At 39.7% G+C, this 26,822-nt stretch overlaps 1 protein-coding gene across 5 annotated transcripts in view; it reads left to right on the forward strand.

Moving 5' to 3' along the window:
- Positions 1-26,822, forward strand: part of AFF1 (ALF transcription elongation factor 1) — a 199,198-nt gene that overhangs the window by 53,443 nt on the left and 118,933 nt on the right. The window contains exon 1 of one of the 5 annotated variants that reach the window (XM_037132416.2): positions 8,651-9,109. The exons of 3 other annotated variants lie outside the window; for them this stretch is intronic. In XM_037132416.2, the coding sequence (XP_036988311.2) occupies positions 9,090-9,109 (20 nt within the window). In that variant the 5' untranslated portion in view covers positions 8,651-9,089. Of the gene's footprint in view, positions 1-8,650; positions 9,110-9,180; positions 9,360-26,822 lie in introns of those variants that run through there. One more of the 5 variants, XM_037132417.2, reaches the window with a different exon arrangement.

The following is a 26,822-nucleotide window of genomic DNA, read 5'->3' on the forward strand; positions in this document are numbered from 1 at the left end:
ATGCCCTCTGTGCATGTGTTTTAAATTATCATTATTTTCTATTATTTTTTCTTCTTTGGACCCCATGTTTTGAAAGAGCCCTTCTACTAAACAAACCACATTTAAACAACTTCGTTTCCTTATTTTTAAATCAAACTACAGGCAGTTTTCAGTTAGACTTCCTGACCAGTGTGAGCCGACTGGTGTTACCACACTGAGTTGGCATAAGCTCCAGAAAGGCCTGCAGCAGAGTCCTTCACACACTTTCCATGGGCAAATATGTGCTTTCTTTAGACTTTTCGAAATGTTGAGAATAGTTTACTGACTGAGCACTCCTAAGTGGACCCAGGTCGCAGTCCATTGCTTACATAATGAGAGAACCCCTCAGATAGGCCAGGTTGGGGGACCGAGCTCAGCCTTTAATTATGTGTAGGAGGAAGTCTTGCCAGCTGCAACTCCAGCAGATTCTGTTTCAGGAGTTACCTTTTGCCTGCCTTTCTGTGCAAACAAGCAAACATCTTCTTAATCCCATCCAATCTCATGACTGGATTTGCTTGAGAGCTAGGAGCTCCTGGTAGGTAATGAGTGAAGGTTAAGGTATCAGGGAAGGCTTCTGAAAAGACCTGCAGTTGGTAGGAACTTGACTAATGGCAGTGGGTCTCCAGGAGGAGAAGAGGAAAAAGATAACCCAACAAAGAGAAAATGCTCTTTGCAGGGATGGGTGGCGCTAGAGAAGTGTCTCGCTGGAGGACATTTGTGGTGATGGTGTGGGGAGAGGATGAAGGGCCGGTGGGGGAAGCCAAGGCTGCTGAAGCTGGGCCAAACTGGGGAGCGTAGTAGATGCCCCTGGAAGGAGCTTGGTCTTCCTCCTGGAGGCAGCAGGGAATGGACATTTTCTTTCTCTTTTTTTCCCTTTTTGTAAGTAAGTAACATCTAGTGTGTGTTTTAAAATGGTATATTCTATGTTCTGGCAGTAGGGTTGAGGGTTGAGTGGGGAGAGAGACAGGGCAAAAGAAATAATTCTTATGATGCCATTGACAAAGCATGATGGTATATAGCAGGAGTGTCAAACTCATTTTCACTGGGGGCCACATCAGCCTGGCAGTTGCCTTCAAAGGGCAGAATGTAATTTCAACTCCTTAACAGTTAAGGAGTAGTTACATACAGTCCTAGAATTATTTTGGCCCTTTGAAGGCAACTGCCAGGCTGATGTGGCCCCCAGTGAAAATGAGTTTGATACCCAGGTATATGGGGAACCCGAAGTAAGAGTGGTGGGGGTTCCAGAAAGGATGGAAGATTTTATGGTTATTTTTTAATTTCAAAAAGGAATTAGAAGATGGAAGTGTCAGCTGTGAGTTGATATACTATTGAATCTAAGTAGAATTTGGTGAACTAAGGACAGTAGCCCTAGAGCAGTGGTTTGGGTATTAGTGTTCAGCAGAATCACTTGGAGGGCTGTTGAAACTAATTGCTGGACCCCATCCTAGAATTTCTGATTGTGTAGGTTTGTGTGAGGCCTGAAAACTTGCAAAAGAATGCAGGAAAGAGCAACACAGGAAAAAAAGCCGAAGGAGTAAATGGAGTACAAATACCAGGTTGGTAGAACTTAAACCCAACCATATCAATAATTAAAATAAATGACTAAGCATTTCAACTATAAGGTAGAGATCCTGCAGACTGGGTCTTACCCAACATAATAATCTGCTTACAATAAATGAATTTTAAATGTGAAACTATTCATAAGTACAATGTAAGGGAAAAGGATAGAACAAAATACACAATCAAACAATGAGAATATGAAAGGTAGATGGTGCCCAGAATGAAGAGACCCGTGTAGCTGACTGCAGTCCAACCTGCAGCCTGGAGTCCAGCCACGTCCAGGTGAGCCCACACTACCCAGCTGCACCCAGTCTCCCTAGCAGTACAGTCAGTGGATGAGAACTGCAGGAAAGCCCCTTTTAGCTCTAAGGAGCACAGAACTTTCCAGTGCTCATCACCTGCCAGCAGCTGGAAGGGGATGTTGTGTAATTAACAGCAGATATCTCTGGAGATAGGCAAACAGGCCAGTCTAGGTGGAGAAAGAGCATTCTTGCATGGAGAAATGGATTAGATGACCTCTCTGTTCTCTTTCTGGAGCTAAGATTTTATTATGTAGTCATAGGCTTCCTCCATAATGACAGATCAGAGTTCCTCCATAACTATTATCCCATAGGTGGTCCTATGAGATAATAATGGAGCTGAAAAATTCCTATCGCCTAGTATGTCATAGTTGTGGAAATGTCAGAGTGCAAAACATTACTCACGTGCTTGTGGTGACACTGGTGTGAACAAACCTACTGCACTGTCTGTCATATAGAGGACAGCACATACAGTTACATACAGTGCGTGACACTTGATAGTGGTAATAAATGGCGGTTACTGGTTTATATATTTACTGTACTATACTATTTATCGTTATCTTAGAATGCATTTGTTCTACTTCTTTAAAAAGTTTGCTGAAAAACAGTGTTGCCATGTTACACTGGGAGCAGCCTCATACTTGCAAGTTTCTTGATTGCATCATTTTCTCTTGTGCTTGATTTAATCTCATATTTTCTATAGTCACGTGCTGTCCAGGCTGGTAGCCTCGGTGTGTGCCTGTTTCCGTGCACTCCCTGATGTTCACCCGATGATGAAATCGCTGAAGGACATATTTCTCGGGATGTATCCCCATCATTAAGCAGCACATGACTGTAGTTCATTTTCACGGAGGAATTACAATGTATGAACATTGTGATTTTCTCTTTGTGTGTTACTACAGAAAGCAGCTGTGTGTTCATATTATAATATTTAGAAAAATTTTAAATGCCCGGAGTAAGTCATGTGATCCTTTTATCCAGGAATATCTGTGGCTAGCATTTTGATTAAATATGCATATTTAATCAATTTTGATGAAGTGGGAGCATACCAAGTGCAGTGTACTGCAATAGTTTTTATAAAACCTTATACTATATTATATATTTCCATGCTATTAAACAGCTTCGTGAAACAGGAGGGTGAAAGCATTGTCCACACAGGGGGGAAAAAAGTAATTAGACACTAGTTTTATAGATTCAAAAAAAATTTTAAGTAACATTCTTTATACCCCTGCACTTTACTATCTCAAGAGCAAAATCTGGGATATAAAGTTACTTTTTCTCAGGATAGGCAAGGATGGGCAAGGATATCGGGGAGGGGAAGGAGGGACGTTTTATCAATGCACAGTTGAAAGAGATGTGGAAAAGTACAGACCAGAAGCAGAGAAAGAGTTGAAGAAGAGGTAAAGTTGGGCAGTAGTTTTTAAATATCTTTGTGTAACCCCAACAGAATGTTGACAAACTCCAAGTCTTCATTCTCAGGCCTGTCATCTGAGAGTTGTCAGAGAAAACCCGGCTTCTTGCCCATCTCATTTCATAATTCTGATATACACGGATAGTTAGAGAGCTGAGGCGTGGAATTACCTGAATTCCGTCTTTAACGGGAAGCCACCACTCATGTGTCCTAATCTGAGCTCAGGGACGCTCCTCCTCTAATATGTAGAGCTGTTCCTTTGGGGCCTCAGAGGTATTTACACCCTGGAGCAGTGTACGCTTTTGAGATTGATTTGGGATGAGGGAGAGGCAAGTGGGACAAGAAAGGAAAGCCTGAACCCTGGTTTTAGAATAGAGCGATTTGCAAATTAAAGACCTGGTAATAGAGTTAATTGAAACTTTTGCCCTCACACTTCTTGAGAATTTCCCTGTACCCTGATTTTGAAGACCATGGTAGAGGACCTGAGAGGTATGGAGTAAAGTTCGGAAGATTGCCTGGGGAAGGAGAGGACTTTCTCAGGACAGCTTTGTGTTGAGGTCACAGCCGAAGTGGGGAGGAAGCCCATTAATTTTCAGCGATGCTCACTGCACTATTCCCTGCTGTCTCTCCTCTCCAGGGACTGCTTATCCTTTTCTTCTCCTTTGTCTCTCCTCCCACTTCCTGTGCCTGGTTTTTGGGACCTCCCAGAGGAAACCTTGAGAAATCACTTCTCTTGGTGAAGTGGTTTCTGCAGTGTCCTCATGAAGCAACATTCCACTGAAAGGAAGTAACACTTCTAAGTGAAGAAATTTGACCTGTGTGTCTTTTAGACCAAAAATGCTGCTGAAGGGTAGAATCATTGAATGACCATCATGGTACAAATGTACACATTGAATGAAGTATTTTGTTGTTCTGATTAAGGCAGCCTGTTTACATTTTTAAAAAGTTTATGTTAGAAAGCTTTTGCCATCTACCTCTTTAATTAAAAATATGTTTATATTTTTAAAAATATGTCTATTCATGTTTTGCCAAATAAATGATGGAGCCTTTAAAAGATCAATGTGTTTTCACTCTAGCATAACAATATCTAGTGCACATGTGTAATTGAACTTAAGATGTGTTGTTCACTACACATGCCGTGTGGATTGTTGCCGCTCCACCTGTGCAAGTCATTCACACTCATTGATTTAAAGAGCTAATGAAAAGGTACTCTTGTGATTGAAGAACCCATTTCAGGTAGTAGAACAATCTATCTGAACTCTGCCCTGTTTATTAGATTCTTATAAATCCTGCCCTATTTATTAAGTAACTTACCTTTTTTGGTTTTAGCATACCTCATGGCTATGGGATTCATGAATTCAGGAAATGTAGCAGTGATTAGCATATTCTCACTGTACAGAAAAAGTTACTTTACTAGATGATTTTTTTTTTCTTTCAAGTAACATCTTTCCCCTATTTTCATTAGAAATTATCCACTGTGCTCTGGCCAGGTGGTTCATTTGGTTGGAGCGTTGTCCCGTACAGCAAAAGGATGTGGGTTTGATCCCTGGTCAGGGCACATACCTAGGCTGCATGTTTGATCCTCAGTTTTGGGGTGTGTGTAGGAAGCAACCCATCCACATTTCTCTGTCTCTCTCTCTCTCCCTTTCTCTTTCTCTCAAAAATAAATAAACAAAATCAATAAACATATGCTTGGGTGAGGATTAAAAACTTATTCACCATATCGGGCAATTACTAATATAGTCTTAAGTTTTTAAAGGGGCAGTGAAGATTGACAAGTGATCTTACCACTGATTTGTCAGTTAAGTTGGATGTATTAATTGGTCCAGTTTGAGCATACTCTAGGGCTGAGGAATTCTTCACCTGAAGTCTACAGAGCCTCAGGTCTTGCTAAGTGGGTTACAGGGCATCATGAACATCATCAGAGTATAACATGTTGTGTGTATGTTCCTGTATCCTCAAATTTCATCAGAAAGCCAAAGAATTCTGTGCCACTAAAAGGATAAGAAAATCTTTTTATTCATTTTCACTGCTGAACGAGGATACAATGGTGTTTTCAAAAACACTTACAAATAATAACATCTATGTTTGTGTTGCAGTACTTCTTTAGCCACATACCGTATTCAGTTACAGAATTTCTCCTGAACTTTCCTCTAGTGTTTTTAGATTTATTACAAATTGAGTGTAATCCCACTTTTGTTTCATATTACCCATGGTTATATATGTTACAAATGATCTTGGGAGCCAAGGGAATCTCAGTTGTAATCCTGATCTGCTGTTGATTCCATATTTCGTTTTGGGCAAATATTTGTTGTATATATTTTTTTCATATCTTCATAGTATTTAAATAATGCCAGGACAATTGACACAGTTCACGGAGAAAAAAATAATTTAATATTAGAGTTGTTATGTTCCTAGCCTGTGGTAAATGGAAAAATTTTGAGCAAATGTTATTATTAAATATTGTTTCAACTTACTTACATGTCTGCTATCACTTTGTTTATCGCATAAGTGATATTGGGTATTTAGAACAGCAAGAGAAAAATGGAAAGGAAACGGCAAGAAAAAATTCCTGGGAGAAGACTTTTGCCTGAATTTATACTTTGTTTTCTTTAAGGTTTATCACTCTGTTGCAAAAGAATATATGTATCCAACAGAAGTTTATTGTGTGATAGAGATCTTTTAGGAATGAAAATAAATGCTGTCTAACCATGATCCTTAAAGTGATTGAGAGATTATAAACCAAAACTGAATCAAAAAGCTCTTAACATTATTTTCGAAATATGCATGATCTGAGTAGTGGCCCACATATAAACAGATGAGTATTAGCTGGAGAACTTGTTGAAATGTACATGCCTGGGACCTCACTCCGTAAGGCTTTTGTTGTATTGACTCAGTACTTCTGGAGTCTAAGTTTGTGTACATGTTCCAGGTGATTTGACCACGTTTTGTAAAGGCTGATCTAGGTGCTAAGAGGTTGCATGGGAATAACTATAAAGTAATAACATTTCCTTTAACATAAGAGAGGCCATGATGAGTGTGGAGAAGTGAGGGAGACGTGGAAATATTAGCTAATGATATGGAATAACTTTGTGCTCTCATTAAAATTTTTATTTCAAAATTGAAAAAAATAGTAAGAAGAGTGGAATTATTTATCTTGATGTAAATCTCTTTACTGTCTAGCTTTTTCTGTATTCAGTCTGTTACAGTGTTTTGGTTAAAGTCTATAAAGAAGATTCAGTCTTATACAGAACAGGGAGTATTTTAATACCTTTTCTGGTACTATGTCCAAACACCACAAGTCATAGTTTCTTAAAGGTTAGCTGCAGTGTGAAATCTGAAATCATATTATTGAACTTAAAAAAGTTCAATACTTAAAAAAAAAGTTTATTGATTTATTTTAGAGAGAGAAAGACGAACTTTGATTGGTTGTCCATTTATTTATGTATTCATTGGTTGATTGCTGTATTATGTGCCCTGATCTAGGATTGAACTGGGACGATGCACTAACCAACTGAGCTACCTGCCCAGGACTTTTTTTTTGTACTTTGATATATTATAATCCATTGTTCTGTCTTGCACTTTCAATGGATCTTTTACCCATGTGTAATTTTGTACCATTCAGATAATATTGATCACTAAGTTTTGCAGATCTTCTAAAATCACATTCACTGCTGTTCTTACCTCATTGGAAAAGTTTCTAAATATTGAGAAGCTGTCAAGGTCACAGTGGCAGATGTGAAGTTATCCAAAACATTTGAAAGCTCAAAATTTATTATCGACAGTAAATACTGTCAGTTGTTTACCTTGGAGAAACAGGCTCACTTTGTTCATTTTTGAGTAAATGACTGCCCAATTACCCAAGTCAGAGCACCCACACTTTGCCAATTGTTCGTTCAAATAAAAATGATAGTCCATGAAAAAACAGCTAGTGCAGCTTGCAGTTCAGTTACCTGAGTGCTTTTTTTTGTGGACACGAATTGTACTTCACTCTGCAGCAGCAGAGTGCCTCATGTGTACTTCTCATTTTGTCACAAGAACATCAAAATGACCTGTACTCAAGGGTCAAGATTTAATAAGGTAGTAATTCCTACTGCTTGCTTCCTTAAGAGCTTTTGTAAAGGAAACTGTTTTTTTTTTTTTTTTAATTGCTAATATGCAGTGAAGAATGCAGGGGCTACTAGTTTCACTTGCTGCCACTGCCTTGATTAGTGCTAAGGCGCCAGCAGTTTCCCCACAATTGCTTTTTCACCATGAGTGCAAATGTCAGCACAGTGAAAAGACAAATAATGTCTTTGTGTTATTCTAAAAATAGTTTTGACCTCTCAGAAGGTCTTGGGACTCTCAGGAGTCCACTAATCATACTTTGAGAACCACGAATAGATATGCATTGGGCCTTCCTACCACCCCCAGCGTCCCAGCTCTGTGTGTGTGTGTGTGTGTGTGTGTGTGTGTGTGTGTGTGTGTGTGTGTGGCGCGCCACGCCGCGCCAGACATCAACATGTCTGTATTCTGTGGTTTCTTAGTAATATAGTCTGGCATATCTCTTTGAGATGGGCAGCGCTGTCATGATTCTAGCTAGAGTGGGGAGTCCACAGGACAGGCATTTACTTAAGAGTTTCCAGCTCCTACAGTGTGCTGTGGTCCCCATGACAGCTGAAATGCACAACCTCACTTCATCTCTACTCATGGAAGTTTCCCCCTGCTTAGCTTTAGACACAATTTAAACTTAAATGCGTTCCTAGGCCTTCAATAGTATGCGGTTTCTTTTGTACTTCTTACGATTACAGTATTGTTGTTTTGCATCCTCAGTAATTTTTTGAAGATTTAGCCAATCCCTTAAGAACCAAAACGAATCCGTTTCGCTTATAATCTGCATGGCGTCCCCCCAAAAGGAAGGGCGTTTTGTAAATATTTGTCTCAATGTAAAATGAAATCAAAACTGAAAGCGAGCAAAGTATAACAAGTGTGCTTTAGTTGAACATTTCCTGATTGCGAGCTCGCATTGCAAAGAGCAAAAGTAGCGAACGTGGTGTGCTAGTTTTGTTTTATTCCTTGCCCACTGCAGCCTCTTGGGGCCCAGTCTCCATCAAATGCTCAAATTGAAGCTGGAGTTCTGAGCGGCCGGGTACCGTGTGTTCTGGCGGTGTGTTTGTACATTGTTAAAGCCTGGCAGAGCACCAGCCGGGAGCCTGCAGGCGGGGCCCCACCAAAACGTCAGAACTGGCTGCGTCCGCACTGGGGCTGGGCGCCCCTCCCGCGCAGTGCAGCCTCCAGCCTGGACCAGCCGAGCGCCTGCCCATTTAAGGAGGAGGACTGTACCACCAGAACTTTCCTGAAGGGGGGGCGGTGGGCGTGTTCAGGCGAACTTGGATAACTTTAAGTGAGCCAAAAGATGGTTTCCTTTTTTCCCCAACTTGGCCCAAATTCTAGTGCAGTTCGGTGGGAGCCTTGAGCTGGTGGGCTTGGGACGTGGGCCTCTGGTGTCCCCTTTGTCCGCAGCAGTCCTGGGGCTCTCGCTCCGAAATCGGACGCGGTGTTCCCCAGCCCGTCCCGAGAGTAGTTCGCCTGCGGAGGCGCCGGTGCCCGGATGTCCATCAAGATTAGTGCGAGCCAATACGGTCGGAATCCGAGGCTGCGTCGCGGACGCCCTGGCTTTGGAGCAGGTTGTCCCGCAACCTCGGGGCGCCGCGTTCGGGAGCCGTCCCCGCCGGGCTCCGGCAAATGGTGAGCGGGCGCTGGCACAAGGGCCGCGGGTGGAAGGCTCTGATGGACAGAAGACCCTGAGCTCTAGCAGCTGAATGATGGCAGCCCAGTCAAGGTAAGGCAGGCACGAGGAGAAACTCGTACAGTCTGTTCGCTGCCGTGAGAGCTGAAGGTTGCGGGGTGGGGGCGCGGGAAGGTCGGGCTGCTGCGGAGAAGACGGGCAGGAAGCAGCTTTGTCATCGCGTTCTCGTCGTTCTGATGCTGGGGTCGCTGCTTAACGTCAGATTGAAAAAACGGTTTAGAGAACATACTAGACAGTTCCTGAAGAGTGGACCAGAGCGACTGAGTGAAAGTTAGGAGTGAAGGTAAATTTCTGCCCTCTTACAAAAGCAACCATTGATTCCAGAGAAGTAAGTTGATTGAACTTGTCTGCCTTAGGCCAAATTTTGATGTAGTTTCTTTGTGCACCTCTTTGGTTTTCTTGATTTCCCCCCCCCCCCGCCCCAGTGTTGTGAGCCGAGTTTAGTAAAGCACTTAATGTTAAACAGTTCACCTTGGAGAGTGGGGTTTGAGAATTTGCCTGCTGAGTGACTGAAGATTTTACTGCTGAAATGTACGATTCCACATAAAACGGCGCAGCTTGAATCTGCTGAGTCGGCGAAGAGCGGGAGTGTGCGGGCGGCCGCGGGGAGAGGCGAACGAGCTGGTGCCGCAGGCAGGGGCCGTGTTGTGAGAGCCTCGAGCTCCGACTTCCCGTGGTTTCTGCGTGTTTTGTAATGCGAGCGTTGAAGACCGATGACGAGGCATTCGTGTTTATTATACGATTCAGACTGTTGTGTGATTTCATTTTAGTTGTGACAGCAGTTGGTGCCAAGGGAAAGTTCGGAGTTATGTATATATTGTCTTTTACAATAGTTTTACCAGAAAGCAGTTTGGTGTCACAGAATTAAAGTATTAGGAGGGCTCTTCAGGTTGATATTTGTGGGATGGTTATTTGGGGATATCTTACAAGGCTAACCACATTTCTGAAGGTGCAGACAGATCACTGAGAGAAATAAAGGTTTTGATGTTGGAGTTTAGCATAGATGAGACTTTGAAAAATTTCCCGAAGAGACAGAACTTTCGAGGAAGAAAAAGGACTTCTCTGTATAGAGCACCTCCTATGTGCTACCTGCTTTGTATATATTTAATCATCTCAACACAGTGTTTTAATCCTTGCCCCATTTTATTGATTGTTCTAGAAAATGGGCTCTTAATTTGGGGCCAAGGCATAGAAAAACTTGGATTAGAAACAAAAGTCGCCTGTTCATTTTTGCTAACCTCTACTGAAATTTAACGGTCAAAGGTGTCCATTACATGAAACAGATTAAAATACCTTTATCTAAGACATTCAGTAAATATTATCTACTATATAGAGCTGGGATTTGAACTCAGGTGTCAGTGATTTTAATGTCTTAGCCCTTATATTATTTAAGAATAAACAGATTTATTAGCTACTTTGGCCAGTGCAGTATGCAGTCCTAGTGACTTTAATTGAATTACCTGTGATTCTCCTCAATCACTTTTGTTAAGTAGGCAAGTGCTTTTATTTTCACACTGGGTTAGTTGAGGAAACTGAGGCCCAGCCAGCTTGTCCTTGCCTGAGGTCACAGTGTGGAGCACTTGTTCCTCACTCCCAGGCCACCTCTTAATGCTAGATGAGGTGTTAAAAGGGAGCTGCAGAGCCTCAGTGTAAGTGTACAAAAAGCATTTTTTTTTTTTTTGCTAAAAGTGCTTTGTTTCAACATGTAACAGTCTGAGTTACTGGTGTGGTAGTTCAGTTTAACAGCAATTGAAATAGAAGGACTCAACAACGCATTTTATTCTGCTACCTGGCCTTCATACATGCCCTTGAACTAGGAACAAAGCCACAAGGTCCACGATGTGTGTTGTTTTCTTAGCCTGCATAATGGGAGTATATGTCACAAATTGCAAATGTCCATATTCTTCATTACATCTGGAATGTGTCCAAGCTCATTTAGACAGGGGGAAAGTAGGTAACCTTTAAGATCTAAAGGGAAACCTTCTAAAGTGGAGAAGGTTGCAGATATTTGTGGATTTCAGGGAAACCTCAAAGTTGGGCCAAGTTGTGTTGAGTAGTCCCCTGAGTGAAACTGAATCATCATCTGTGATATATATATAATCTGGGGTGGTGAAATCTTGCCCATGTGCCACACACAGTATTCGTTTGCTCTTGAAACAAGTAATTTAGATTGCTGGACTCCATGGACCTAACGATTCGTAGGTCATTATATTCTAACCACAGTAGTTTCGTTGTACAAGTTTCAATTTGATTTTTTTTTTCTTTCAGTGGAAGATGTATGTGGGAACTTAGATGAACTGAATTTTGTGGCACCGATAGTGAATATATGAGCTGACCATGGCACTTTTATTGTTTGGCATTGTTATTAGGTGATATTCTTGATTTGCCACTAATGGGTGGTACATGACTAATTTTTCATGTGCATAGGATAGGCCGTGTATTTTTTCTCAGTGGTCAGCTTCTTAAGGCAAGCTATTACCTCACATTTTTTAAGTATCCCCTGAATAAGTTTGAAGTACTTTGCATAAGGGAAGGACCTGCCTAAGTATTTCTTGGCTTGTAAAATTTTACAAATTGAGGTTGTATATACCTCTTCCTCATTTTAAAACCTAAAAGTAGGAAATTGGTTGTTTCGTTTTGTGGTTGATTTCTTCTCTAGAAAAGAAAGACATTTATTGAAAAAGGTTAATTGCCTAAGTTTTAAGAATTAGAATTTGGTTCAAGATTTTGAAAATGTCGAATATTTGGATTGAGTTATCAGAGTTGTGGTGAAAGGCAGTCACTTACAACTATAACAGTAGTTACAGCAGGAGCGTGCTGTGGCCTCAGCTCCCAGATTTGGGTGTGCTTTCTCTGGAATTTATAAGCACAGCAGATACATTGACTATACTTCCTAGTGGGAATTGTAACAGATTTGCTTTCTCTAAAGTGAAATAGTTACAGATTCTGGCCTTTGTTTCCAAATTCTGATCTAAAGCACAGGGAGACTATTTTTTATAGAAGGGTACAACCTGGCATGCCCTCTTTTGAGAACCATTAAGCCTGTGATAGGCATGGGTGGGCATAGAATCCCAACACTTAGCAGATGTGTCCTTTTCTCTGAGGATTAGCTTTCTTTATATTGAATAGTATGTCGATGGATAAAATAGAAAGGAGGGTTTTGTGTGGTTCCTTTATCCCTGCTCACTCCCTTACTGAAGCAATCTCTGAGTTCTAGGGAGGAATATATACATACCTTCAACTACCATCAGGGATTAATTTGTTTTAGAATGTGCCTTGTGTTACCTGAGAAGCCCTGACTCTCCCCTACCTGAGGGTGAGGTGGGAGTTGGGCAGATGAACTAGCTTCTTTAGAAGAGTAGCATTTGGTGACTGAGAACATCTCAAAAGAAAGCATTTTCACACAAACAGCAAAAGGAAATTAGGTTTATCAGCTTTCCTACAGTTTTTTGTTTGTTTGTTTGCATTTGATTTGTTAATGAAGTTTTTAAAGAGGAAAAAAATGGAGTAAAATCAGATTGTTCCCAAGATTATTATAAAGCTGGTCTTTGGTGGCTCTCTTTGACTTTCATGAGGGAAGTTTTTCCATCACAAAAAAAGAAGCAATGCTGTTAAACTGGTGTAGAACCAGTTTGCTCCACCCTCTGCCCCCACCCCTGATTTATGAACTACTGATACCTTGGAAGAAAATTCCTGAAAGCAAGGAAACTCCCAGTAAATACAAACAAATATCAAAGACGACTGCTATGGTTTTTGGGAAATGCTGTTCAAGGAAGTGATTTCAAGAGGGAAATAATTTATGCACTATTTGACTCAGTGAATGTCTTCATTTTTTCCCTTATGACACCATTGTAAACAGTGTTCTTGACAGAAGAGAAATAGACAGGTCTCTGAAATGATTTCCTGCTAGTTCATCCTGAGAGCACAGCTGAGCTTCCTGACTCACAGACTGGAGTTCCTTCCATGATAAAGGTGGGAAGGAGGATTGAGTCATTTTTTCAGTCAGCTGGTTTGTGGGGATGTTCTTTGGCAAAATTAACAAAGTGATGATCCCTTGAGAAATTTAGGGGATTCTATACTAGACCACAAAAAGGTATTCAACCACTGTTTCTATATTCTTTTGAAAATGGAATTCAGTGAATGCTATATTTAAACAATTTCAATATCAGATGTGCTCAGTAATGAAAAAAATCTGAATCATGGATAAGAGACATTATTTACTTCTCTTGGTACTCTCACTAATTTGTTCTGAGCAACCAAAGTTATATATTACCTGATAGTTGTCAAATGGAGGACTTAGAAAGCTGATTGCTTCATGCCTGCTTTGAGATACAACATGCAACATGCAACAGGCTTCTAAATATATAAGCTTAGTCTTCTATTAGCAAATTTCTTCATTTTGTTTATTTTCCAAGATTGGCAAAGAAATTTAATTCCAAGATCTCCTGTCTTCTAAAAAAGAAAGTGCTACATGTGAGAAAGGACTACAAGTAGTGGTGTACTCTGATTTCCCCTTCATGCTACTTGGGAATGTGGTCTGCACCTGTGGGACAGAATTTATTGGCTCAGAATTATAAACATAGCAAGCTTGGGTATCGTCATCTCTTTGTTGTGGTTCAATTACATTTTATTGGTAGAGGGTGGGTGCATAACTTTTACAGTTTAAACGATTACCTAGCTTTTTTACTTATGTGGAAAAACTTGAGGGGGGGTTGCTAAACTTGCATTTTTACCTCTGCTTCAGAATGTTCTCAATTCATTTTATTATGAATATAACGTATTCATTTGCTCAAAATACTACAGCAAATAGAATGCACAGTGATATCTTGCTCAAATATAAATGCATCAGATGAAATTTGACTTTAGACCTCAGGGAGGAAAATAAGATTTATAGCTTTGAGTGTTAATGACCTGGACACCCAAAAGTAAAAATTAACTTTAAAACCATCCAAGGGCCAACTTTTCAGGTTGTGGCAGTGACCATGTGTTGACCGTCCTTCCCGAGTGCAAACTTTTCCCATCTACCCACCATGACTTAAAGCTTAACCCAGTGGCCACACAGCCAACATAATTAATATCCTGAAAATATTTTTTCTCTGGTGAATGTCTGTTGTTTTCTTGTGTTGGTTTACTGGCTTTGTTTTTGATTTAGTCAGGTTGAATGCCTATCACATTCTTTTCTGTTGTTGTTGCTCTTTGATCCTATCAGATTCTTAAGCTATTATTCAAAGCAGTAATTTGATGTCAGACTTACCTACTATATTCAGAAGAAATCTCAAGTGAAATCTTGTCATCGGGAACTGAAGTAAACAGAAAGGGAAAAGTGTATTGTATTTCTGTTGACACCTAAATTGTCTTTATTTTGGTATTAGGCATTATATTTCTGAAGGGCACCCACAGTTTGGCCACATTCTAAAGGTACCAAGAATTGTTCTTCCTCCATAATGACTCATGATGATGGTTTCATGGGGATCTGCAGGCCACATGACCCTTTGTGTGGGAGGGGGGGGGAGCCCTAGAGGTGTGACTCCTGAGAGACTAGTTTACCTTTACTTTACTTTATCCAAAAGGATATCGCCTCTTCAGCATTGCTTACTATGGGATGGGCAATTAAACAAAAGTAAAAGAATATTTTAGGAGCAGTGTGGTCATACTGAATGCAAGATTTCCAGGCTGATTAGACTTAAGAATTGTCATGCAGGGTGAAGCTCAGAGTGGAGCCCTGCTGGCTGAGAGGCCAGGGGCCTACCTCCCATACTCCGAAATGGGGATGTGTGTGAGAGACATATAAACTACAATATATATCGTGCAGTGCAGTTGCATTTGATTTAATATATACTCATGTATGTACAATCTGCCCCCCACTCTGTTGAGATAGGCATAAGGTTGGTGGAGAAAGTAGATACCTACCTATCTACTTATTTATGTACTTAACTACAAACTGTATTTCTTGAAATGACCAAATGCACCTATATTAAAGAATAAAAGGAAAAAGAAGGCACCAAGAAGTAATGCCCAATGTTTAATTATAAAGAATTTGCCCATGAACTGTTTCAAGGACCTGGATGTTTAATTTACTTAATTTACGCTTTCCTATCCACTCTGGGCTCCCCCTGCCCCGCCCACCAACCCCTTTATCAGGTGACATTTGGTTTCATTCCCAAGGAAAAGTTATGTGTGAATTTGTCAATTATATCTAAAGTTTATGAATTTGAAATGAAAGGTTTTTTTTTTTCCTAAACAAAAGCACTGTCTTGGTTTACTGTTGTTGAACAAATCATATTCAACGAAAAATTTTAAATAAGATGCCTACTGGGAAGTAAATGTTAAAATTATAACAGATGTTGGTTCCTGTAATGAAATCCAGGAAACAGTTTCTGGTATGTGGGTGTTGTAACTTTAGTTCTTGGAACTTTCCTTCAGGAAACTGCCTTGTCAAAAGCAGGGCAGGCAAAATATATGAAGCACAATTCACAAACTATGCTGTGCAGTGTAATTAAATTTTGATTTGGTGCATATGCTTTCGTGATTTTGATAGAGCTGAGACTATCACGTGACTTTTATCCTGCAGAATGTGCGTCTGGATTACTTGTTAGATTGCTTTTCTCCCTTCCCCCATCCGCTGCTTTAGAAATACAGGTGTATCTGATTTACTCTGGATATATTTTTATGGAAAGTGGTATGAAATTAACCAGTTCCCATTGTTTTGTACTAAATATGAAATGTTTCCTACCCAGCTTTGCAGAAATCACTTATTTTTGTCTCACAACTGAAATATTAATACTTTACTTTAGACTTTTCTAAGAAGCCCTTATCTAGTAAGTTGGTAGCTCTCTTACCAAAATGCTAATAAAAATTTGAGTCTGTGTTGTTATGGTTTCTACAAAATTATTGAAAGCAGCAGTTTTCAACTGGTGCACCTCAAGAATTTCAAGCCTTCGATACCTGACTATTAGTGAGGGGCACTGACCTCTTTTCCCTTAGATTGTAAAGTCCAAAAATGACAACAGCTGCCTGGTGTGAATGAATCAAAATTATACTTGGTTTCACTTTTTTGTTGCTGTTGTTAGATTGGCAGTAATGTATATTTTTCTGGTGTGCTGAATTTTAGTGATCAGTTAATGTGTTCCCCAAGATGAAAACAGTTGAAAATCGCTATTTAAAGGGAAACGTAAAGGGAAACAGAGCCCCTCGTTGAGTTAATATGCTACATTTTAAATAGTTTTTAAAATTCATTAAAAAGGGGTATTCAGTGGCACAAAGTTCTGGCTAGTAACACAAAGCCAAAGCTGTCATTTTATTTATTTTTTTCTAGTATCTTTGACCTAGCAATTACACTTTTAGAAATGTTTTTCTGTTATTCTTTTATAGTCTATGTATCATTTCCAACCCTTTTAGAGTTAGGTGATGCTGTGTAAATGCAAATTCATACCACCTGGAAAAAATTAGGCAGCAACCTGTTCTAACATTAGTGTAGTAAAAACCCAAATGAAAGCCAGTGTGTTTCATTTATTTCACAGTGAAATTCTGCTACCTGAAAATGTTGAAAAGAATAATGAGATTAGTGTTGTCTACTTGTCCTGTCACTTCGTTTTAGTGAAATTCAAAGTAAACCAATTAAAACTTAGTTTATGGTTTTAAATGGGACTTATGTCCAGAAGACAAATAAAAGCCCTAAATTGAAAGTTTTAAAAGATTAAGTTTGTTAATCCTGTCATTTTGCCAATAGTATTGAGAATGTGAGACTTTTGTTTTAACCCTCACATGGGGCCTCTTCATGCAAACACCTTCATCTTTTTCTTATTTTAGCAGTCAGTGTTTGTCTAAGGATAAAGAGAGAATCATTGTGTTTACTTACTGCTGAGTTTGTTTCATAGGTGTTTGAAATGTCATGACAGTTCTCATGATAAGCCTAGAATAAAACTTGGTTTCTTCCTGAGGTCGGCCATATTCTGCAGTGACACCCCTAAAGTATTTGTCTTATCCATTGTTTTAAAAGAGCAAAGTAGAAGCTGTGCTCCTCCCCGGTCTTTCTGGTACTTCAGAAATAGCTCCCTTTCTTTGGTGCAGGGAGGGGGCAGGGAGTGTTACTGTCACTCAGATCTTTAATCTTCTGTGTCATTTCTTAATTGATGAATGTTTCTTTCTCCCTCAATGTTGGGACAGTTTTGAGGTATATTTTACCATCATAAAAGTCATCCGTTTCAAGTGTACACTTTACTGATTTTTAGCTACTTTACTGAGTGGCCCAACCATCGCCATAAGCACTTTGGGAACGGTTTGTCCCTCATGACCCCCGCGCCCACCTAGAGGGATCCCTGTTCCCAGGCCCATGCAACCACTAAGCTGCTTTCAGTCTCCATGTACATTTGCTTTTTGTGGACGCTTCACAAACATGGAATCTTGTGGGGTTTTGCACAATTTTTTGAGGTTCATCTATGGCACAGCATGTGGCAGCAGCTCTGTCTTTTAATTGCTAGGGAGTATTTCATTGTCTGGATATGATAGGCTGGTTGTTTCCAGGGTTGTTTTTTTTTTGTTGTTATGAATAACGCTGATATGAACATGTAAGTCTTTGTGTAGACATTATTTTCCTTTTTCTTGGTTAGATAACCTCAGAGTAGAAATGCTGGATCCAATGATAGTTTTATGCTTAACTTTTTTTTTCATTTTTTAATTTAATTACTGTTCAAGTACAGTTTTCTGTCTTTTACTCCCGCCCCAGCCCACCCCACCCCACCCCCAGTGCTCCCCACCTCCCTCCCATTTCCACCCCCCTTAGTTGTTGTCCATGTGTCCTTTATACTAGTTCCTGTAAATCCTTTCCCTTATGCTTAACTTTTGAGAAACCACCAAACTGTTTCCCAAACTATATGTCCATTGTAGCCCATGTTTAAATTGATGTAATTCAGTCAACTTATTGTAAGTTATTTACTGTCTTCATAGTCAGCTGGACTGTGAAAATAGTGATTCTGAGATATGATCAATTTCACATTTGTTTATTAAAAAATGTGTTTTAAATTTATATATGACTTAAAAATGCAATTTTTTTCTCATAAAATATCCTGTATAGTGTTTAAGTTGATTGGGCTTTTTGATTAAGAAACTTATATCAAGAAATGCTTAAGGAAAAATAAAATAAAATTTAAAGTATCGATGCGTGGTATTGTCAAAATAGCAAACAAAATTCCCAACCTACAATTCAGAAACCTTAAATAATAAAAATATATTATTAAACATAAATCCTTTGTTTTGTAATTGTTAAATTGCCCTAGAAATTGTTTTTTCAGTGTGCTTTCAAATAAAACCATTTAGGCCCAAATTAGCTGTTCTTATTCACTGCAGCCTCACACGCAGAGATACGTTATCTAAGTGCAGCTTCTGGGAGTTATCATTCAGACGTGGGCCCTGCCAGGGGAAGGTGGTGACTGTGTTCTCAATGGGCGGTGTGCTCCAGACTTCAGGAGAAGATAGATCTGTTTTATGAACAAAATTCTTTTATGAAATGCTTTGAAATTATTGTTAGGTGCAAGTGTAATGGTAGTGAAAGTACCTTTTTAGCACTCTGTTGCTATTTGCAAAAAAGCTGGGAGGCCTTTGTTAGTCCTCTCATCACAGCTGCCGGCTGCCTTCCCGAATCTGCGCAGCGTGCTTTTAGCTTTGAGGCCTCAGTGTGTTACAGCCGTGGTGATGGAATTCACTGCTTCTAGGTATTAATTTACCTGCTTAAAGATTACATCCATATTAATAGCGTTGTGACTGTGGCATAGTCATGTGTGTGAACAGTGCTATCAATCTCGTTACCCATGTCACGTGTTGGAGAGGGCCTCACTGCCCTCCGAGCTGGCCTGCCACAGTGCGTGCAGGTTTCTGAGTTAGTTAAGATAGACCGTCTTCCTCCCCACCAGGAGAGGAGCTCCTGGTTTGGTGAGAGAAGACAGGCAGAAAATAGGAAACGAATTGGTCACGTAAACAACTGAAACTTGTGTTAACTGCTGTGACTAAAACAAGAGAGTTGTGAGAGAGTAATAAAGTGTGAGGAGCTTGGTCTCACAGGGGCATGAGGAACTCTGAGGAAGTTGACCTGCGGTGGAGAAAAAGCAAGTCATGACATATTAGATTAGTGGGAGTTGATTGACCTTTCAGGATGTACATGGAAATAAGCGATGATGGTAGGAAGAATGGCAGTTTTAAACAGCTCAAATAGGTTGTAGGAAATAACCATCAGAGGAAAAAATGGTGGCACTTTTTCAAAGTAAAAAATTTAGTTGGTTTCGTGGATTAATTCTACCAAAGCTCAGCTATGTTATTTTGGGGTTTTATTTTAATGAGGGCAAAATGAGTTTTGTAACATTGTAACTTGTACTTTCAGAATAAAGACTATATTTTCTTTTTATCTCTTCCAGTTTACATTGAGTATTATTTCATATTAGTTTCAGGAGTACAACATAGTAGAAAATCATGAGACTATTTTCTAGAAGTTAGCCTTAATTGGTGTATAATCGTAAACAAGTTAAGCATGTGGAAAAGAAATTTGAGAGGACGTTTTTCTTCGTTTAGAAGCCATCGAGTTAAGGGATGTGGTAGAATTAGGGTTGCTCCCCTGCTGTGGGTGCAGTCATGAGGAAGCAGAGGAAGGCTTAGACAGTAAGGAGCAGATTTGGCCTGAATATTAAATACAAAAGTTAATTTATAATATAGCACCCTTTTCTACATGTGGAAGACTGTTTTGGGGAAGCTGGGCAAAAGCTTCCCTCTGCCAACAACAGATCTTGAAGAAATAATTTATATATATTAAGTTAAAACAAAGCCCAGGAATGAACTTATCCTTGAGGTTAAACATGAAAACACAGTAGAAGGTGGTGTTCTTTTAGTAGTTTTAGAATAGAAAATAGATCATCTTCTACCTTGGATATTTCAGGAAGTAGCAGATGGTTTAAGTACCTTTTTCTCAAGGGATTATGTGGGTTCTTGAAAAAGATGTGATTACAGCAAACTCAAACTAGAACTTCAGAAACTGGAAGTTCTTATCTCCTGCAGGCATCACAGCATATTGGATTATATAAAGTTGCTTCAGGGACTTGCATTCATTATCACCTCATCTCTCTCTCTCTCTCTCTCTCTCTCTCTCTTTCTTTAGATTTTATTTGTTTATTTTTAGAGAAGGGAAGGGAGGGAGAAAGGGAGAGAAACACAAATGTGTGGTTGCCTCTTGATCGCCACCTACTGGGAACCTGGCCTGCAACCTATCCATGTGCCCTGACTTGGAATTGAACCAGTGAACCTTTGGTTCGTAGGTTGGTGCTCAATCCACTGAGCCACACCAACCAGGGCTTACCTCATTTTTTTGTACTTCTGATTTATAGTTATTGTCAAAAAAATATATTTGTTACAGGCCTTTTGTAACATAATATATAATAATTATACTGTATTGTGAACATAAAAAAGGAAGCATATTTTTTATTTTTAGGGTGTAGAGTTAAATGTGTGTTTTTATATTAGACCTGTCTAACATCATTTCTGTATTTGTTTATTCTGTCATGTACTCAGAGGTGAGTATGTATACCTCATACAATTAAGTTTCTATTTCTTCTTCTATCTTCTGAAATTTTTGCTTTACAAATGTTGATGCAATGTGTTTATGCATAAATATTTATAACTGTTATGTCTTTATTTTAAAATTGCCTCCTCCTGGACTAATTAGTTGGTTATACATTGTTCCAGAAGGTGTTTGTGAATATTGGTGATTAAAAAAAAAAAAAAAAAAAAAAGGTATGTCTTTAAATCTAGTATCTATGTGGACTTTTGTTGTTGTTTAAGAGTGAGGGAAGGGTTCCAGATTTCTCCCTCACTCCCTCACAATGAGCAGTTTCTGTTCTCTGTATTGGAGAGCCATCATCCATCCAGTCACTATACCTTAGTAACGTGTTTTAATAAGTGACAGAGCCAGTCTCCCTCTGTTACTCTTTGTGGTTTTAGATTCATGGGTATTTTCTCAGGTAAACTTTTCAAGGTCAACTTGAGTATTTTGTTTAAAAAAGCTAGTGGAGCCCTGGCTGATGTGGCTCACTGGATTGAGCACCAGCCTGTGAACCGAAGGGGTTGCCCATTTGGTTGTCGGCAGGGCACAGGCTGCAGGCCAGCTCCCTGGTTGTGCGGGCGTGCCAGGGCAACCAGCTGATGTTTCTCACACGTATCAGCGTTTCCTCCTCTTTCTCCGTCCATTTCCCTCTCTCTGAAAATAAAGTCTTTAAAAATAAAGAAAAAAGAAAAAAGCTAGTGGAGTTTTAATAGGATGACTTCCCAAAAAACTTAAAACCTCATCCTGTTTTTCAGAAGTGTTAAGGTTTTAAGCAGGATTGCTGTGTTCTTTATAGATTTTCATGGAATGGAAAACAGTAAGTTAGAGGGCCAGGTACTAGTCAGACACTGCTTGTTTATCTTGGAGACCTTTGGGAAATCCTGTGGCCTCAGTTGCTCCAGAAGGAGGTGAAAATGTACATTTTTCTCTTGTCATAAATGAATACATTATTAATATAACTAAGAGTGGAATCATACTTCTGCAGGCGATTTATATCTAGCTTTAGGCAGAAGGAGCATTATGTAGTTTATGTATTGCTGTGGATAGTATGTCACTTTCTAGGAGACTTTTTCTTCATTCACTTTTTCCTGACCATAATGGATATAATTTAGTCTCTTTAAAACCTTTTTGTAGTTCAGTAAAACAAAAGCAACAACATATTAAAGTTCATTGTAATTAAAGTGAAAGAGAACTGTCTTCATCAATCTCAACAGCTTGACCAAACATTTTTTTTTTGTTCCTTTTCAGCTTTTTCTTCACACATTAAATATTTTCCCATATTCTTTGTGTGTTTGATAAGCGATTGAGTCAACGTATAAGGAAAATACAAGGTCAAAATACGAGGTCAAATTACTTTAGGCTGTTGTGATCTTTGAGATTGTTATTCTGTTTTAAATTTGGAGAGGAATAGAAAATATTTTCACATCTTTTATGCTTAAAAATGTCACGCCAAGAATACATTTTTAAAAGTGAAAAAGTGGCCCAGATCATATTGACTAACCAAGGTATTTTGTACATCGTGCTAGGAGCCATGATGTGTATGGTCTGTTTGTGATGCTAGTTGTGGAAAATGTACTGGAGACCTTGTTGAGGAGTTTCACTCACTCGTGTTTACTTGTAAAACTGTCACAGCTGAAGAACTAGTGTGGTCCTCGAAGACCACAAGGATTGTTCCTTTTCTGTCCACACGTGCAGGTATATGTACATGCATGCTCACACAGAACCCAAGCATTGCCTCAGCTGGACAAGTTGGAATCATGCATGCAGACTGAAATCATTATTTTAACACTGCTTTTAAATATTAGTTTAAAATTAGCTGGTGAAAAATTATGTCCTTTTTTGTTGTTCTTGCTATCAGTCTTGTTTAACAAATGACAAGGAAGTAACAGATTTTTGGTAATTGACTTTGTAAATTTTAATCTGATGATGTTTATTTAAATAATCAGGAACAGAAAATTCAGACACTTATATTTTTATAGAATTCCTTTAAATATTGTGAACAAACTGTAGGACAGCAAGAGTCACTGAAATTATTCATTCATTTAGTCAATTGAAATTATTCAATTATTCTCAAACATACCTGCTTTAATTCAGAAATAATTTTTTCCACTGTGTTTTCTCTGTTGAGCTGGTAAGAGTGGGTGGTTATTTCAGTAGGTGTTGGGAATTAAAAACAAAAGTACAGATTGTTTCCTATTTACTAATTTTCTTCCAAAAATGGGTCTGAAGCACAGATAGTATTTTGCAGAAGGAGCAGTGAGAAGACATGTAGAGTTTTGGCCTTCGGCTGAACACAGAATGTTTCTTCACTCAGTGCCAAAATGCCAAACCTTTGGAACAATAATGAATAAAATAGTGCAACTGATAAAACAATGCATACAAACCACGCTTGACTATGACAGTTTATCTCACACTTAGGTTGGTTTTTGTTTGTTTTGGAGGGAAGCATTATATGAGGGATCTATAGGTTTTAACAGAATGCAGGGAAAAGTGAATTCTTTTGGGAGCATTTTTGTTTGTAAACTTGGGCACTTTGAAGGACAGAGGCTTTCTGTATAATTTTGATATATGATAATACTTATCATTTATTGAACATTCTGTTATGTTCTGAGCCATGACCCAGGAACTTCACGTATTAGGTGTCATTGAATTTCTAAGTAGGAATTGTCACTCCCATTGCACAGATGAAGAATGTGACGTTCGTGGCGATTAGCTGACCAAGGTTATACTGCCAGCAAGTGACAGCTGACATCATAGCCTCTACTGATCTACTCCAGACTTTCATATAAATATGTTCTTCGTTCTTCATATGCTGTATTTCACCATGTATAATGCAGTGCCATGTATAATGTACACCCATGTTATTGACCCAAACTTTCAGGAAAATATCTTCATTTTAATTTTTAATTACTTATATTTAGAAACAAAATTGTTGTATTCCAGGGTACTATTTTACATATGGATATCATTACTGCATTCTAGAGTTACTTTTAATGCATAAGCATAAGTAAAATAATTAAAAATATTTATACAGCTACGGAATTAGTACTACCCATGTATAATGCGCATCTTTATTTTTCCCTCAAAAATTTGGGCAAAAAATTGCTCATTCTACACAGCAAAATACAGTGCTTATATATAAGGCCAGTGCTCCTTGATTTGGAGCCACGGATGGAAGGAGAAAGTGGAACGTGGCTGTGTGTGTATGTCTGTCTTTTCCCTGAACTGTGACTGTGAGACAGGAAAGGGGACAAGGGTAGGAAACATGGTATGTGTGAAATTCCCCTCAGGGTCAGGAAATGTGCAGAGAACTGGAAGTCAGTGTCCCCTAATGCTTAGCACTGGGAAGTGTATTATCCCCACAACTCCATGGCCACATGGGGAGTTAGGGAGGCAAGGCAACTGCTTCAGCTTGTGGAGTGTTTGTAACTCAGGGAACTCTTGTAATACTTGGGAAGGAAGATCTGTGTGGGTGGAACCTTCCTGCGTAAACCTTCTTCAGCATGCCACTTCCTTATAAGAAACTCATTTTGGAATGAAACAGACAGCCTTCTGCCTCTTCCTTTTTGTATGTAATGCAAATACCCCTTTGCCTTTGCTGCAGGACACCACACTTCTCATACGGTCCTTGGGTTCTCCTTTCTTCTGCTGGCCTCTTACCCTGTTCTGTATGCTGTTAGCTCATTGCAGTGTGTTTAGTATTGAATTATCTTTACTTCCTCCTTGGGGAGGAGATTGGGTAGGAGAAGCATAGAAAGAATGGGGAGGGAGGGGGCAAGCAATGCCTGTTTTACTTTGCCCAGCACTTAGGCTCCAGCTGTATACGTTTATTCATAGCTCGCAGTTATTGAATACTTAATATATGCCAGTTACTGGGCTAAGCACTCTGTATACATTAGTTAATTTAATTCTTACCATAGTCCTTAAACCTTTGGAACAGTTATCGCCATTTAGAGAAGACAAAACTAGAGTTTAGCCCTGGCTGGCGTAGCTCAGTGGATGAGCACGGGCCTGCAAACCAGAGTATCATGGTTTGATTCCCAGTCAGGGCACATGCCTGGGTTGCAGGCCAGTTCCCAGCAGGGGACGCATGAGAGGCAACCATACATTGATATTTCTCTCCTACTCTTTCTCTTCCCCTCTCTCAAAAAATAAATAAATAAGATATTTTTAAAAAACCAACAACTAGAGTTTAGAGAGTTTGTGACTTACCTAACTGTGGGCGAAAGCTAGTGGTGACAGTCTTGGAAGTGCCTGTTACAAATGTAGCTGTTAGGAAAGACTCCCCATGTCTGCTTTCAACCTGTTCTATTGCGATGGCTGCTTTCTAAGTAGAAAAGTAACTCAGGGACTTGGGGAATATTCTCATTCTCTTTAGCAATGGTTCTCAATGTAGATGTGTGCAGAATTTTTACCACCACTGCACCCCACTTGTGGGGGTATTAGCAATGTCTGAAAACATTTAATTGTCACAGCTGGGGGACAGGGTATGCTACCATAATCTTAGAGGCCAAGGACCCTGCTTAAACATCCTACAATGTACAGGACAGCTCCTATCAGAAAGAATGATTCGGCTCAAAATATCTGTAACAGCACCGTCTGTTATGCGTGTTTGAGAACTCTACAGGTTTCCCTAGTTCATAGGTGTGAGGATGTTGTGTTTCATTGGACACCTGTACATTGTTATCAGACTGCAACTCAATCAGTCCTGGCCTCAGATGTTAGGCGTTTGCCGTTTGTGTGGGACAGAATGTGTGCAAAACAGTGCTAGATACCTGTGTGGATTACGCGGCCCTACAGAAAAAGGAGAAGTGATCAGACTTTTCTTAGTGGTGAGGAAAATGGAAGAAACACTTCTGAATGTGGCGAAGAGAAAAGGGTTTGTTGAAATAGAGGGAATTTGAGGTGGGCAAAGGCTTGGATGGCTTACAGGCTATGAATTTGAAAAGTGTAGAACCTGAGTGGGGTAGGTAAAGAGCTCAGTATTCTTTCCAGGGCTGCAGGTATATCTGAGGGACATTTTTAGATTTTCTTACCCACTTGAGTGCTCTCTGTATGCTATACACTTTAACAGTCATTAGCTCACTTAATTCTCAACCTAATCTCAGGGAACTTGTGCTATTGTTTATCACCACACCCTTTAATGGCTGGTGTAATTGAGACTCAGGTAGTATGTGACTTGCTGAAAGGATCACAGATAGGAAGTGGTAGAACCCAGGTTTGAACCCTTACTGACTCCACAGACCACCTTCTTTTTTAACAAGCTTGCTGGGGCAGGCGTTCAGTCCTGCTGTGAATCACTCAGCCTCTTCTCTGCCTTCCCTTAATTCAGGAGAACCATGGGAGGAGACTAGCAAGCAGCAGTCTCCATCTGGGGACCTTGAGTGGACATCTGGTTGTTTTGTAGCAGAGGTGATGGAAGGGTCAAAGTTGAGGGGGGCCCATTAGCAGAGAGCCTTCTAGAGGGGCAAGGAAAGAATTCTGAGTGACAAGGGTCTTAATATATCTGGCGGGGAAGAGGTTGATTGCAGCTGCATTTTGAACTACTCTAGGGAGAAAACATGCACTAAGGGAGATTGGTAGGTATAAGGTAACCACCTATTGTATTACGGATTCACTTGTGCAAAATGCATTTCTGAAATCTGGGCCTTTTGTATATCAGATGCAACTCAAACTAGGAGAAACACAACCATAGAATGAGGCACCCCTTAGAGCCTAAAGCTTTCTGGCTTGGTAATTTTGTAGGAAAGGACTTGCGGGAAAAACACTTTGAAATATGAAGAAGGAAATGTGATTCTGGTGGTGGTACTAAATCGGTACATGAAGAGATAGGACAAGAATCAGAGATTAATTTTCCGAATCCTCACAAACAACCTAGTTCTCAAATAGGAAAAAGCAACTCTTTCTTTTAAAAGATGAAGAATGGAGGAGGGAGAAGTAGATTAAGTGTTCTAAGTGGCTGCTAAGCAGATTGCCCTGAAAGCTGTCCAGATGGGAGCCTGAATCTTACTCCTGCAAGTGTGTGTAACCACTGGATCAACTTGTAGTTCCTCAGTAGCGCAAAAAGCAGAATGCAGAGAAAGCGTTAAAAGGAGTGAAGCAAGATTTCCCCGCGTGCACACACAGACACACTCCTGCAGCAGGCACGCATGTGCTCCAGCTTTT

This window comes from Artibeus jamaicensis, unplaced genomic scaffold (assembly GCF_021234435.1).
Source record: "Artibeus jamaicensis isolate MK-2021 breed Jamaican fruit bat unplaced genomic scaffold, CSHL_Jam_final contig_452, whole genome shotgun sequence".
NCBI lineage: Eukaryota > Metazoa > Chordata > Mammalia > Chiroptera > Phyllostomidae > Artibeus > Artibeus jamaicensis.